The 13,672-nt window shown below is 53.8% G+C and overlaps 1 protein-coding gene across 1 annotated transcript in view; it reads right to left on the bottom strand.

Moving 5' to 3' along the window:
* The window catches only part of NAF1 (nuclear assembly factor 1 ribonucleoprotein), a 55,472-nt gene extending 42,067 nt beyond the window's left edge, over positions 1-13,405 (bottom strand). Inside the window, exons 1-3 of the mRNA XM_029077077.1 lie at positions 13,294-13,405; positions 12,303-13,113; positions 7,599-7,758 (exon numbers count right to left, since the gene is read on the bottom strand). Coding sequence (XP_028932910.1) covers positions 7,599-7,758; positions 12,303-13,113; positions 13,294-13,405 — 1,083 coding nt within the window. The remainder of the gene's footprint in view (positions 1-7,598; positions 7,759-12,302; positions 13,114-13,293) is intronic.
* Positions 13,406-13,672: the final 267 nt, after the last annotated feature.

The raw sequence follows: 13,672 nt of genomic DNA, 5'->3' as shown, positions 1-13,672 counted from the left end.
ATGTTCTATCCACGATGCTCTAAACACGATGCATCGGTCGATCCGACTGGGAGCCCGTCAACGGGCAGGGATTGTCTCTATCTGTTGCCGAATTGTACATTCCAAGTGCTCGGTACAGTGCTCGGCACATAGTAAGCGCTCAATAACTACTACTGAATGAACGATGCCACACTGCTTCTCTGCTGCCACTTGGTTTCGTGGGGGTCTCCAAGGTGATGTGAGACATCATGGCATCACTGGGTTCAAGTTTCACGGGGCGGTGTCACTGGCCGGCTGCTTCATAAGAACAACTAGGGCTGCCAGCTGGGCAGAGTGGGAAAAGGGAGATGGTGAGAAAGGGGAAAAGGGAAGCAATCGGAGGCCGGGGCAACAGACTAGCCCCAGCAGAGCCCAGCCTGCCGCCTCTTTCCCCGCCGCTGAAAGAATGCAGTGGAGAAGCAGCGGGACCTAATGGATAGAGCACAGCCCCGGGAGCCAGAAGGACCTGGGCTCTAATCCCGGCTCCGCCCTTGTCTTGCCGGGTGACCTCGGCCAAGTCACTTAACTTCGCCGTGTCAGTCACCTCATCTGTAAAATGGGGATAAATACCGGCAGCCCCACGAGGGACACGGACTGCAGCCAACCTAATCAACTGGTACCTACCCTGGCACTTACTACAGTTCCTGGCACGGCACACAGTAAGCGCTCAACGAATATTATTAAAAATGAATAAATGTGAGGGCCGTGGCCAAGGGGCCAGCCCTGGGCAGCAGTATCCGGTTCCCTTCTCGCTGCCCAGAATGACCAGTTGAGGAGAGGAGCTGCTCTCCTTTAGAGTTAGAACGTCTAGGAGAGGACAATTTCGTTTTCTTTTTAGAGCACTATAGTGTCTCGGTGACCACGGAGCTGACGGTCCTTCGTTTCACGATCCATTCTCAGCAGGGCTCGGTGGATGCAGAGATGTAAGCCTGCGTTGCATTTTCCTCCTCTGTGGCCCGGAGTTACATAAAGCTGAGTCTGGCAGCGGTTCAGATTAGATTCAGCCTCAATCTCCTCAGCAACATAGTACGAGAGCCAAGGTAGAATAGATCCTGACCACAATGTTCTACCGTCTTACCTCTAATTATGGGGAGCAGTTGCCAGACAGCTCAACTTTCAAATCCTACCTTTCTATAGCACCATCAGCTGGGATTGCACCGTACGCGGATACCAAGTCCCGGTTGGAGCCTCCAGGCTGAGGAACTGATTCTGGCCGCTGACCCTGCCAGTCGTGGTCCCGCCGTGCCCAGCGAGGAGGTGGGCAACACGCTGCGAGTCACGACGCTAAGGTCATGTGCGGTCTTTGCCCACGCCCACCAGCTGCAGGCAGAACCAGGGCTAGAACCCAGGTCTCCTGAGTCCCAAGGCAGGGCTCTTTCCACTGGAATCTAGCTTGGGACTCAATGGGCCTCGCCTGGGAACTGGGAACCGGGACCACCCTCTGATTTACCTTAGAAACCTTCAATCCCACCCTGGATTCCAAACTCTCCCTCCTTCCGTTGCAGGGAGATTGGTTAAAATAAGTATTCCCTCGCTCGAAGTCCAGGGCCGCCGAGACAGGGGACACCCAGAACTCTAATGGGGGAGCAGGACAGGGCCGCTTGGACCCAGGGCCTGGGACGGAAATGAAGCCCAGGCGTCCCCACTCTGCCTGGCACTTTCAAAATCCATAAGGAGGTGGGTCAATCTTAGCTTTCTGCCCACAGTAAATCAGACTTACACAGAACAAGGGAAAGCCTCTGGGACTACAGTTGCCAGTCCCAACTCTGAACTACATGTGGATATCTATTATTCGGACATGGCTCCGTGTGTGGGTGGGTAGTGGGACCGTGAAGGTGTGGAGTAGCCTCTGCCCTAGCAAATCCTCACCCCACTGACTCCTTTACCGGCCTCATCTTACCCCAACATGGCATCGCTGGCTGCTAAGGGGAGCCCCACCCTGTCTTTCTCTCCTTCTCCGCCCCGATGCGCGGACAGATGTAGCCGGATGAGCTTATGATCAATGGGTGGTATGTACTGAGCACATACTTAAGCAGAACACCGTATTAAGTGCTTGAACGTCCTCCTCTAATCGGCAGACTTCCATATTAAGTATGACATCGCAATAGGGTGGAAAAAACTGTTAGTGGTTTATCTTCTCTACGAGTGTGATCGACGATTCTATTATTATGATTAAAAGTATTCTGATAAATAATTCCAGTTAAATATCCACTAAGCATCCACTGGCGAATAGAGGCCACTCAGTCTCAGACGGTGGTCCCTCAGGCTCAAAATGAAGCTGATTTTTATCTACTGCAGGTGGGTGCGGAGGAGACGATCGACATGTGACAACAGACCTTTCCAAACGCAATCGCCTGAAGACCATCCGATGGATTGTGGCTGGAATTGCTGGTTGCAGGGTTGACAAACTCTCCTTCTGCTGAGACTTGATGCTCTAACTCCAAATGACCCCCTCATTTCTCACTGGCCCAACTCAAAATTGGCTTCATTTATTGTTGTAGCTGCAGTTTCACGGCAATCTGCAGCATCTGTGCCATTTAAAGGAGTGTTTCCAAATGGGTTCACATGAAGTATAAATGGTTGCAGGTACACCTCATGCATAAACTTAATAAAACATAACGTTTTAGTTTTCCTTTTTTTTTTTTTAAAGTGAATCAGCATACCTATGACTTTATATTTAAACCCATAATAGGCAGTTTACGCATGAGGGTACTCTACTCCTAAGCATAAGAGCGTTTCCAAAGACTGAAACACTTGTTCTGTAGGATGAACGAGCCTAAATGATACCTACAGTTTACACAAGGATGGCAAAAACAGACACTGACAGGCGGACACAGGCAGAGGGGAAGGAAGCACAACGAGGTGGTGGAGACAGACACAGACAGTAGGAGATGTGGGGAAGCTTCGATCGTCCGTAGACCCTCCATGACTTGAGCGGCAGCACCCTGGAGGCCCCTAAAGCTTCCCGTTACCACCGGACTTGAAGCCCGACCCCCGTCCTCTATTCTGTTCTGGTATTTATATAATTTCATCTTTCCTACTGTATCTGTGACGACATTCTTCCCCACCTTACTCTTAGATTGTGAGCCCCTGGAGGGCCCCAGGGACCCTATAACTCTCACCTCTGTTATTTTTTACCCAGCGCTCAGAGGAGCAGAAAGACCTGGGGTCAAAACCCGGCCCTACCACTTGTGTGCTGTGTGACCTGGGGCAAATCACTTAACTTTTTTGGACCTCAGTTTAGCTCATCTGTAAAACTGGGATTAAGACTGTGAGCCCTACATGGCCTGGGTCCAACTGCTTAGCTTCTATCTAGCCTAGGGCTCAGTACGACGCCTGGCACATAGTAAATGCTTAACAAATATCATTAAAAAAAGAAAAAGAGCACAGGCCTGGGAGTCAGAAGGACCTGGGTTCTAATCCTGGCTCTGCCACTTGTCTACTGTGTGACCGTGGACCAGTCACTGAGCTTCTCTTTGCCTCAGTTACCTGATTTATAAAATGGGGATTAAGACACAGCACCCCTTGTGGGTCGGGGATTCTGTCTAACCCGATTATCTTTCATCTGCTCCGGCACCTGGTACGGTGCCTGACATATACTAAGTGCTTAAATACCATAATTATGTCTATTATTCATTTATTGCTATTTAATAACTACAATTACTGCAGCTGCTCCTCTCCGCTCAGCTCCTCTCTGCCATCGACACGGCCTCCGGGGCCGAGGACGAGACCTCCGTGGTGCCGCCAGCCTGGACCGGGAATGGCAGGGGTGACGGAGATGCCGCTTCCCCCGGAGGTGAGACTGTGGAGTCTGACTAGGAGTGTGTCTTCGGGTGCATGAGGCTGTGTCCTGGACACCTTGACGCTCCTGCCCTACCAGTCCGTCACTACCTGGGGCCAGCTGGAAGCCAAAGTGCTCACAGACGGTAGCCCTTACATATTAAAAAAATAAAAAAATTATAGCTGTATGGCAGTTACGGGGTGATAACAAAAACAGTCCCCAAATTCATATGCCGAGATCGGGAGCTTACAGATTTTTAGGATTAGGTGCAAGGCATTTCATCATTAAAGGGGGCTAACCAATCAAGAACACCACCCAAAGCACAAGAAATATGAAAACCTTTCCAGATATTCAAGGACAATTTCAGCTGGCACTACTCTCAATCCAACTGGAAGTAATCCATCCAAGTGCTTTTCCACAACAACTTCTGTTTTTACTGAATAAGAATTCCATAATTTGTAATTGGATTTCTCCAAACAATTAAGATAAATCAAACGTGGCTATTCCCCTGAAACCAGAGTAAACGTTCAACAGTTTAGCAAGCGAGTGTCGTTATGGTTTAGGTCCAAGGAAGTTCGAACTTATGGCAAGGTCAAATAAGGGGGAGTAGGGGGGCATCTTTATATACTACCAAGCATCACCCACAGAAACAAACTTAGAAATTTTAAACCTTTTGAGGAACAGCTTCATATGATTTTCTAAGAATGATTTCTTCCTTTTAACAGCCAACTAGTAGTGTCTACTGAGAAGCGCTTAACAAATGCCATCATTATTACTGAGTACCAACTGTGTGTAGCACATTGAACTAAGCATTTGGCTAGAACACACTACTTGGTGGACATGGTCCTCATGCTTGGGAGTTTAGAGATAGGAAGAAATAGCCACATTAATTACTGGAATCATATTTCCATTAATTACTGGAATCAACCCGCTCTTGACCCCACTTCCCCCTCCAGTTATCGCCCTATCTCCCTACTACCCTTCCTTTCCAAAATCCTAGAACGAGTCGTCTACAATCAATGCTTTGAATTCCTTAACTCCCATTCTCTCCTAGACCCCCTCCGATCTGGCTTCCGTTCCCTCCGCTCTACCGAGACTGCTCTCTCTAAAGTCACCCATGACCTCCTTCTTGCCAAATCCAATGGCTCCTACTCCATTCTGATCCTCCTTGACCTCTCTGCTGCCTTTGACACTGTCGACCATCCCCTCCTCCTCCATACCTTATCTCACCTTGGTTTCACGGACTCCGTCCTCTCCTGGTTCTCCTCTTACCTCTCTGGCCGGTCATTCTCGGTCTCTTTTGCTAGCGCCTCCTCCCCCTCCCATCCTTTAACTGTTGGAGTTCCTCAAGGGTCAGTTCTCGGCCCTCTTCTGTTCTCCATTTACACTCACTCCCTCGGTGAACTCATTCGCTCTCACGGCTTTGACTACCATCTCTACGCAGATGACACGCAGATCTACATCTCCGCCCCGTCCTCTCCCCCTCCCTTCGGGCTCGCATCTCCTCCTGCCTCCGGGACGTCTCCACCTGGATGTTGGCCCGCCAACTAAAACTCAACATGAGCAAGACCGAGCTCCTGATCTTCCCTCCCAAACCCGGTCCTCTCCCAGACTTCCCTGTCACCGTGGATGGCACGACCATCCTTCCCGTCTCTCGGGCCCGCAATCTCGGTGTCATCTTTGACTCGTCTCTCTCGTTCACCCCACACATCCTATCCGTTACCGAGACCTGCCGGTTTCACCTCTACAATATCGCCAAGATCCGCCCTTTCCTCTCCACCCAAACGGCTACCTTACTATTACGGGCTCTCGTTATATCCCGGCTAGACTACTGTGTCAGCCTTCTCTCTGACCTCCCTTCCTCCTCTCTCGCCCCGCTCCGGTCTATTCTTCACTCCGCTGCCCGGCTCATCTTCCCGCAGAAACGATCTGGGCATGTCACTCCCCTCCTTAAACAACTCCAGCGGTTGCCTATCGACCTCCGCTCCAAACAAAAACTCCTCACTCTAGGCTTCAAGGCTCTCCATCACCTTGCCCCTTCCTACCTCTCCTCCCTTCTCTCTACCGCCCACCCCGCACGCTCCGCTCCTCTGCCGCCCACCTCCTCGCCGTCCCTCGGTCTCGCCTATCCCGCCGTCGACCCCTGGGTCACGTCCTCCCGCGGTCCTGGAACGCCCTCCCTCCTCACCTCCGCCAAACTGATTCTCTTTCCCTCTTCAAAACCTTACTTAAAAATCACCTCCTCCAAGAGGCCTTCCCAAACTGAGCTCCTCTTCCCCCTCTACTCCCTCTGCCATCCCCCCTTTACCTCTCCACGGCTAAACCCTCATTTTCCCCTTTTCCCTCTGCTCCTCCACCTCTCCCTTCCCATCCCCACAGCACTGTACTCGTCCGCTCAACTGTACATATTTTCATTACCCTATTTATTTTGTTAATGAAATGTACATCGCCTTGATTCTATTTAGTTGCCATTGTTTTTACGAGATGCTCTTCCCCTCGACTCTATTTATTGCCATTGTTCTTGTTTGTCCGTCTTCCCCGATTAGACCGCAAGCCCGTCAAACGGCAGGGACTGTCTCTATCTGTTGCCGACTTGTTCATTCCAAGCGCTTAATCCAGTGCTCTGCACATAGTAAGCGCTCAATAAATACTATTGAATGAATGAATTTACTTAGAATTAGTACAGAGCAGTGTACTATAGAGGTAGAAGGCTCAATCTCTGCCCTCGAGGACCTTACCCTCTAGCTGGAAAGACAGGCACAAAATAATTTACAAATAAAAGACAAGGAAAATGGATAGCTAGAGGAGTAAATGCCTCAACGGGATATGTAAGGACGGAATCCCTTTCAACAATCACTGTTGTGCCCTGGCTATAAAAAAAGGCAACTAAATCACCGCCTCGTCTCAGATTCCCTCAAATCATCTGGGGGGGAACGGGGTAACAATTGTGATCAATGTTGAGTTCTGCGAGAATAAGGTATTCATACATTCCTGGTGGCAGAAATAGACTCCAACAAATAAAAAGATCCAAGTGGTACAAAGGGGCATCAGTGGGCACTGTCAGATGCACCACATCCTATCCGGTGATAGATGAAGTTATCGTACATGGTTCCAAAGCTACTCTCACTACTTAAGATACACAAATACACAAAACTAAATTGACCTGCAAGTTGGTACAGTTCAGTCGCTAATTTACCTATCTCTGCCTGTTCTTGGTTATTTTATCACTTATCTGTCTACACCCCATTTAGACTATGAGCCCCATTGTTGGGCGGGGATTGTCTCTATCTGTTGCCAAACTGTACATTCCAAGCGCTCTGCACGTAGTAAGCGCTCAATTAATATGACTGAACTACATTATTCAACTCCTAGGGGGAATTACTGGTGCAGACAGAACTCCCAGGGACAAGTTTTATCTGTCCTTAGGCTCCCTGAGAAGAGCTGAGAGTTTCCAATCTAGGCCGAGATGATCCAAAATGGTGGCTCTGAAACCTGACCCGTCTCAATCCTCATTCCTACCTAAAATTCCCGTTCCCTTTTCATTCCCATAATTGAGTTTAAAAGTTGCCCCACTCTGCACTTAAGCCTTTTATGTTTTGACTGGCACCTAGAGGCACGCCCGGAAGAAGCGATTTAACAATCTAGCTCCTACTGCAGGACCAGGCTGAGATGAAATGGAAAGTCACACAGCACTTCTCTGATGCTACCACGACGTAGGTAAAACAATGATTTCCAACTGTAATTATATTTCGATATTTCGGGCAAGACAGAGGAAAAGTACGGTAACTCGGGGACTTACTTCAAGAAGCAGTTCATCTTTCGTTTTAAGAGGACACGCTTTATTATCTTTTTCAGCTGGCGGATCGTCTTCGCCGTCGGACGCCACCGGTGGGAGCGACAGAGATGACGAAGAGGTGGACGAGGAGGAAGAGGAAGATGAACTATCTGAATCTGTGTCACTGAAAAAGACAAATCGAAATGTAAAAGCCTTGATGAAATCCAGCTACACTGTAAATACGTACTTAAACTGTGACAGAATGGGGATCACCTAGCTTTTAGATCGGAAGTCTACTACTAAAAGAGCTCTGTAAGGTTTATTTTGGGCATTTATTGGGATGCCAAAGTCTTGACTGCCAGATCCCCAGGGACTATGAAGCTCTGATGTGCACCTTGGGTACTCTGAATAAACCACCCCAGCTCCATAGTTTTACAATTGAAACAAAAAAACTGAAGATCCCAGTTCCATCTGTCTTCTCGGCTGAAGTGGGGCGCACACGAGAGAGGAACAACTTTAAATCTGCAAATTGCACATCTGCAAGGAACACACCGCGGTGCTGGAAGAAATGGTCATGGACACGTGCATCGGTCAAGGCGCAATTCCAGGGCTTGAGCTTTTCCCTGACCTGAGTTTATCAATATCTTAAGATTCCTCCAAGAGGATATTACACCACTCCTTTCTCCACCTCCGGTATGATCGGCTTGGCTGAGTCTAGTCTTGTTTAACCCACCTAATTCAGCCAACAACAATAATAACAGCAATATGGGTAGCGATAACGATAATGTTGGTATCTGTTAAACGCTCACTTCCTATGTGCTGAGCACTGTACTAAGTGCTGGGATACAAGACGCGAGATAACCCTATCGGACGTAGCATTGTGATTGTGGTAATTATCGAGCACTTACTGCCCTCAGAGCTCCGTACTGAGCACTTGAGAGAACACGATACAACACAGTGGACACATTCCCTTGTCCACAAGCAGGTTACAGTCTAGAAGAGCAGACGGAAATATGCACACTTAAAAATACCTGTCAGTTCTCACGCCCCAGCCACATTACATCGATCGACGGCATTTATCGAGTGCTTACTGTGTGCAGACCCTCATATTAAGAGCTTGGGAGAGTACAATCCTACAAACTGGTAGACACGTTTCCCTCTAGAGTGAAAGCTCCTTGTGGGCAGGGAGTGTGCCTTTATTTTTTGCACAGTACTCACCCAAACTCCACACACGGTAAGCGCTCAATAAATACAACTGAACGAGTCAAAGGAGCTCACGGCCTCGAGGGAAGAGCTCTTCCACTGGTACAGCTCTAATCCTGCTGCCAGGCTAGTGGAAAGGGCGGTGCACTGAGAAGCAGTGTGACTCAGTGGCTAGAACCTAGGCCTGGAGTCTGAAGATTCTCATCCCAGCTCTGCCACTTGTCTGCTGTGTGACCTCGGGCAGGTTACTTCACTTCTCTGTGCCTCATTTAGCTCATGTGAAAACGGGGATGAAGCCTGTGAGCCACGTGGGACAGGGACTGTGTCCGACCCAATTGGCTCGTATCCTCTCCAGCGCACGGTACAGCGCCCGGCACATAGTAAGCGCTTAACGAATACCACAATTATTAATTATTATCACCAAGGCGACTGCCTTCGGGGTCACCATGCAATAGCACAGCCCTGTTACGGGGAGGTGACTTCGGCTATAAAGGGACCCTGGAGAAAGGCCCATTTCACGCACTTAAATGCCTACCTTACGTGTAGGCGCCTTACGTGTCCCCGAGGGAAACCGCCCGGCAGGGCGGAGGGCGCACGGATAGCGCTACACAAACTTATGGCCTCAATCAATTCCTTCTTGAAGGTGCCCTCTCCGGGGGGCTAGTCCGTCGTTCCCGGCCAAGGATCCCATCTCCGTCACCCCCAAGTACCCCGAGGTTTCCACCCACGGCCTCAATGGACGAGAAGTCTCAATTTACACACAGAAAGGCTGTGCAACGGTTGCATCGGGGATTGTGGGTACCAGCGCCGTGCACGCCGCAAAACTGAGTACGCATCTTCTGCTTCTCGGGGCCCTGAGGCAATGGCACCAGTGATTTCTCTGGCAACCCTGGGATGTTATTTTGGTCACCAAGTCAGCTTCATTCTAAGATTCACGGTAGAACAGAAAGCACGCCTTTTCAAATCGGGTTGGGTTGAAGCCCAAGATCTGCAAAAGGTCGCTTGTAGTTCCTTAAAAAAAAAAAAAAGGTGTTGGCAACGACAGATGTGTGTCTCTAACTTCTTGCCACCACACGACGACAGAAAGTCGGTGGGGTGGGGGAGACTTATTATAGTATAAACACACCAAGGCCAGAAATACCGTCCTGGTGTGTTTATATTAGAAGCATCGTGGCTCAGTGGAAAGAGTCAGAGGTCGTGGGTTCTAATCCCGGCTCCGCCGCTTGTCAGTTGGGTGACTTTGGGCGAGCCACTTCACTTCTCTGGGCCTCAGTGACCTCATCTGTCAAATGGGGATGAAGACTGTGAGTCCCACGTGGGACGACCTGATCACCCCGTCCCGTTCCACCCCCCCCAGCGCTTAGGACAGTGCTTCGCACATAGTAAGCGCTTAACAGATGCCATCATCATCAAAAATTGTCAGCTAGTCATTACCTATCATGAATTCAAGGGATCAGCGAGAGAACTCCCAAAGGGCTCAGTTCCACCCTGACATCCTCCACTCAGGCCCTGGGCATAAATCCCTAATCCCTCCTCCCGCCACTCCCTTTCCATTGCTTCTACCCTCCACCTTTATGTTCAGAGCTTACTATGTGCCAGGGATGCTGTACTAAGCGCTGGGGTAGACACGAGCTAATCAGGTTGGACACGGTCCGTGTCCAACGTGGGGTTCCCGGTCAGAAGCAGCGTGGCTCAGTGGAAAGAGCCCGGGCTTCGGAGTCAGAGGTCATGGGTTGGACTCTCGGCTCTGCCACTTGTCAGCTGTGCGACTGGGGGCAAGTCACTTAACTTCTCTGTGCCTCAGTTACCTCCTCTGTAAAACGGGGATTAACTGTGAGCCTCGCGTGGGACTCCCCGATTCCCCTGTATCCACCCCAGCACTTAGAACAGTGCTCTGCACATTGTAAGCGCTTCATAAATACCAACATCATCAAACTCCATTTTACAGATGAGGTAACTGAGGCGCAGAGAGTTCTGTCTCCCCGGCCTACGCTCCCTCCATTAGGCCACGCTGTTTCTCCGGGGTCCGGGGTTCTAATCCGGACCCCGCCACCTGTCTGCCGTGTGACCCTGGGCGAGTCGATTCACTTCTCTGTGCCTCAGAGAAATTCTACAAGTTTGTACAACGAGATTCGATCCCGCCTCTCCCTCCTCCTTGGCCAGTGAGTCCCATCTTGTACCGAGACCCCCGCTTCTTTACGGCGCCCGGAGAGAAGCAGTGTGGCTTAGTGGAAAGAGCCCGGGCTCGGGAGCCAGGGGCCCTGGGTTCTAATTCCGCTCCCGCCACTTGAAGCAGCGTGGCTCAGTGGAAAGAGCCTGGGCTTCGGAGTCAGAGGTTATGGGTTCGACTCCCAGCTCTGCCACTTGTCAGCTGTGTGACTTTGGGCAAGTCACAATTTCTCTGTGCCTCAGTGACCCCATCTGTAAAATGGGAATTAACTGTGAGCCTCACGTGGGACAACCTGATTACCCTGTATCACCCCCAGCGCTTAGAACAGTGCTCTGCACATAGTAAGCGCTTAACAAATACCAACATTATTATTATTATTGTCCGCTGCGTGACCTCGGGCAATTCACGAGACTTCTCTGTGCCCCGCTGAACTCACCCGTCAAATGGGGATGGAGACTGGGAGCCCCAGGTGGGCCAACCCGATTCCCCTGAATCGACCCCGGCGTTTGGAAGAGTGCTTGGCACATAGTAAGCGCTCAACAAGTACCATCATCACTATTGTCATAAGTAGCGTGGCTCGGTGGAAAGAGCCCGGGCTTGGGAGTTAGAGGTCACGGGTCCGAATCCCCGCTCTGCCACTTGTCAGCGGACTGTGGGCAAGTCACCTCACTTCTCTGCGCCTGCGTTACCTCATCTGGAAAATGGGGATGAAGACTGTGAGGCCTACGGGGGACAACCTGATCACCCTGCATCTCCCCCAGCGCTTAGAACAGTGCTCTGCACATAGTAAGCGCTTAACGAATACCAACATTATTATTATTATAAGCCTTTGACAAGTGCCCCAGCCGCTACGCTGGCTTCTGTCGGTCGCCACGGACCCTCCATCCAACCGGTTAAGCCGGGCTGGGCGGGCGGGCGAGCGCCCGTGGGAGTCCGAAGGCCCCGGGTTCTAATCCCGGCTCCGTCGCCTGTCTGCCGCGCCACCCGGGGCAAGTCACTTCCCTTCTCTGGTCCTCGGCTACCTCACCTGTAAAAAGGGGACGAGAGAGGTGATGGGGGCCGAGAAACGGGGCCCGTGTCCAACCCGATGAACCTGTCTCTACCCCAGCGCTGAAGGCAGGGCTGGGCACCTAGCAGGGGCTTAGGAAGGCCCGTAATCGCAATTATTCTAAGAGGGGCAGTGATGCTAAGGCTGTTTCGAGGCGGAATTGGTTTGTCCCGGGCCGGTTTTCCCGTAGAGAGCGGGGGCCGTCAAAGAAGCCCCTCTACCCCGCAGGTGGTTTGGGGTCCGCCCAAGGCCCCGGGCCCCAGTGGGCAGGAGGGAGGGAGGGAGGGAGGGAGGGAAGGTGGCTGACCTGTCGGAGGAGGAGGAGGAGGAGGAGGAAGAGCCGGGATGCTGGCGGTGCGGCGAGGAAGGCTGGCCACCCACCACCCCCGGGACCCACAGACGGGTCGGGATTTGGGGGTCGGGGGACCCCGGGGTCGCAGCGGGACGGGCCGGGACCTGCGGCGGCTGGAGGCCCGGGGCGGCAGGACGGGCAGGAAAAGGGGGCTCCGGGATTTGGAGGTCGGGGGACCCCGGGCTCACGGCAGGGCCCGGGAAAAGGGGCCCCCGGAGGCCCGGGGCAGCGGCAGGGGCCGGCAGAGGAGGGGGCTCCGGGGGGCCCGGGGCCGGGAGAGGGGGCTCCGGGGGCTCCGGGGCCGGGATTTGGGGCTGTCGGAGGTCCGGGAGCACCGCAGGAGCAAGGAGAGGGGGCTCCGGGGGGCCCGGGGCCGGGATTTGGGGCTGTCGGAGGTCCGGGAGCACCGCAGGAGCAGGCAGAGGGGGCTCCGGGGGCTCCGGGGGCTCCGGGGCCGGGATTTGGGGCTGTCGGAGGTCCGGGAGCACCGCAGGAGCAGGCAGAGGGGCCTCCGGGGGCTCCGGGGGCTCCGGGGCCCGGGGCTCGGAGGACCCCGGGGTCCCTGCGAGGCCCGGGGCAGCGGGACGGGCCTGGACAAGGGGCTCCGGGAGGCCCGGGAGCTGGGGATGTCGGACGCCCGGGGCGGCGGCAGGGGCAGGGAGCGGGGACCCCGGGGTCGCGGCCGGACAGGCCGGGACAAGAGGCGGCGGGGGGCCCGGGGCGGCAGGACCGGCCGGGGCCGCATCGAGGCCCGGGAGCCGAGGCCCTGGGAGGCCCGGGGCAGTGGGGCTGGCCGAGAGAAGAGGGCCCGGGGCCGCGGCGGCGGGGCCCGGGGGCGGCGGGGGGGCCGGGGCCTGGGGCGCGGCGGCGGGGCCCGGGGGCGGCGGGGGGGCCGGGGCCTGGGGCGCGGCGGCGGGGCCCGGGGCCGCGGCGGGCCGGGCCGGGCCAAGGGGCTCGGGGGCTCCGGGCGGGGCCGCCCCTCCGAACTGCAGCGTCTCCAGCTGCGCGGCGGCCGCCTCCACACCCTCCGTCTCCTCCATCTCCTCGGGCCCGGCCATGGCGGCGGGGAGAAGGGGGGAGAAGGAAGGAGGGAGGAGGGAGGAGGGGGAAGGAACGGGGGAGGCGCCAGGCGCACGCGGCCCCACGTCGCCCCCGCCCCCCTGCCGGCCTCGCGGAGCACGTACGGCGTCTGACGTCAGCGCGCCGCAGGCCCCGGGGACCTCGCGCCGCCCCCGCGCCCCCCTTCTTGCGTTCCTTCCCCGAGGACGCCCAGCTGAAGCAAAAATTAAAAAGTTCGCATGCTTTTCCCGGGACCCCCGGCAGCC

Source organism: Ornithorhynchus anatinus, chromosome 12 (assembly GCF_004115215.2).
Source record: "Ornithorhynchus anatinus isolate Pmale09 chromosome 12, mOrnAna1.pri.v4, whole genome shotgun sequence".
Classification (NCBI taxonomy): Eukaryota; Metazoa; Chordata; class Mammalia; order Monotremata; family Ornithorhynchidae; genus Ornithorhynchus; species Ornithorhynchus anatinus.
The sequence above is the reverse complement of the archived record's forward strand: the minus strand, read 5'-3'. Positions and strand labels throughout refer to the sequence as shown.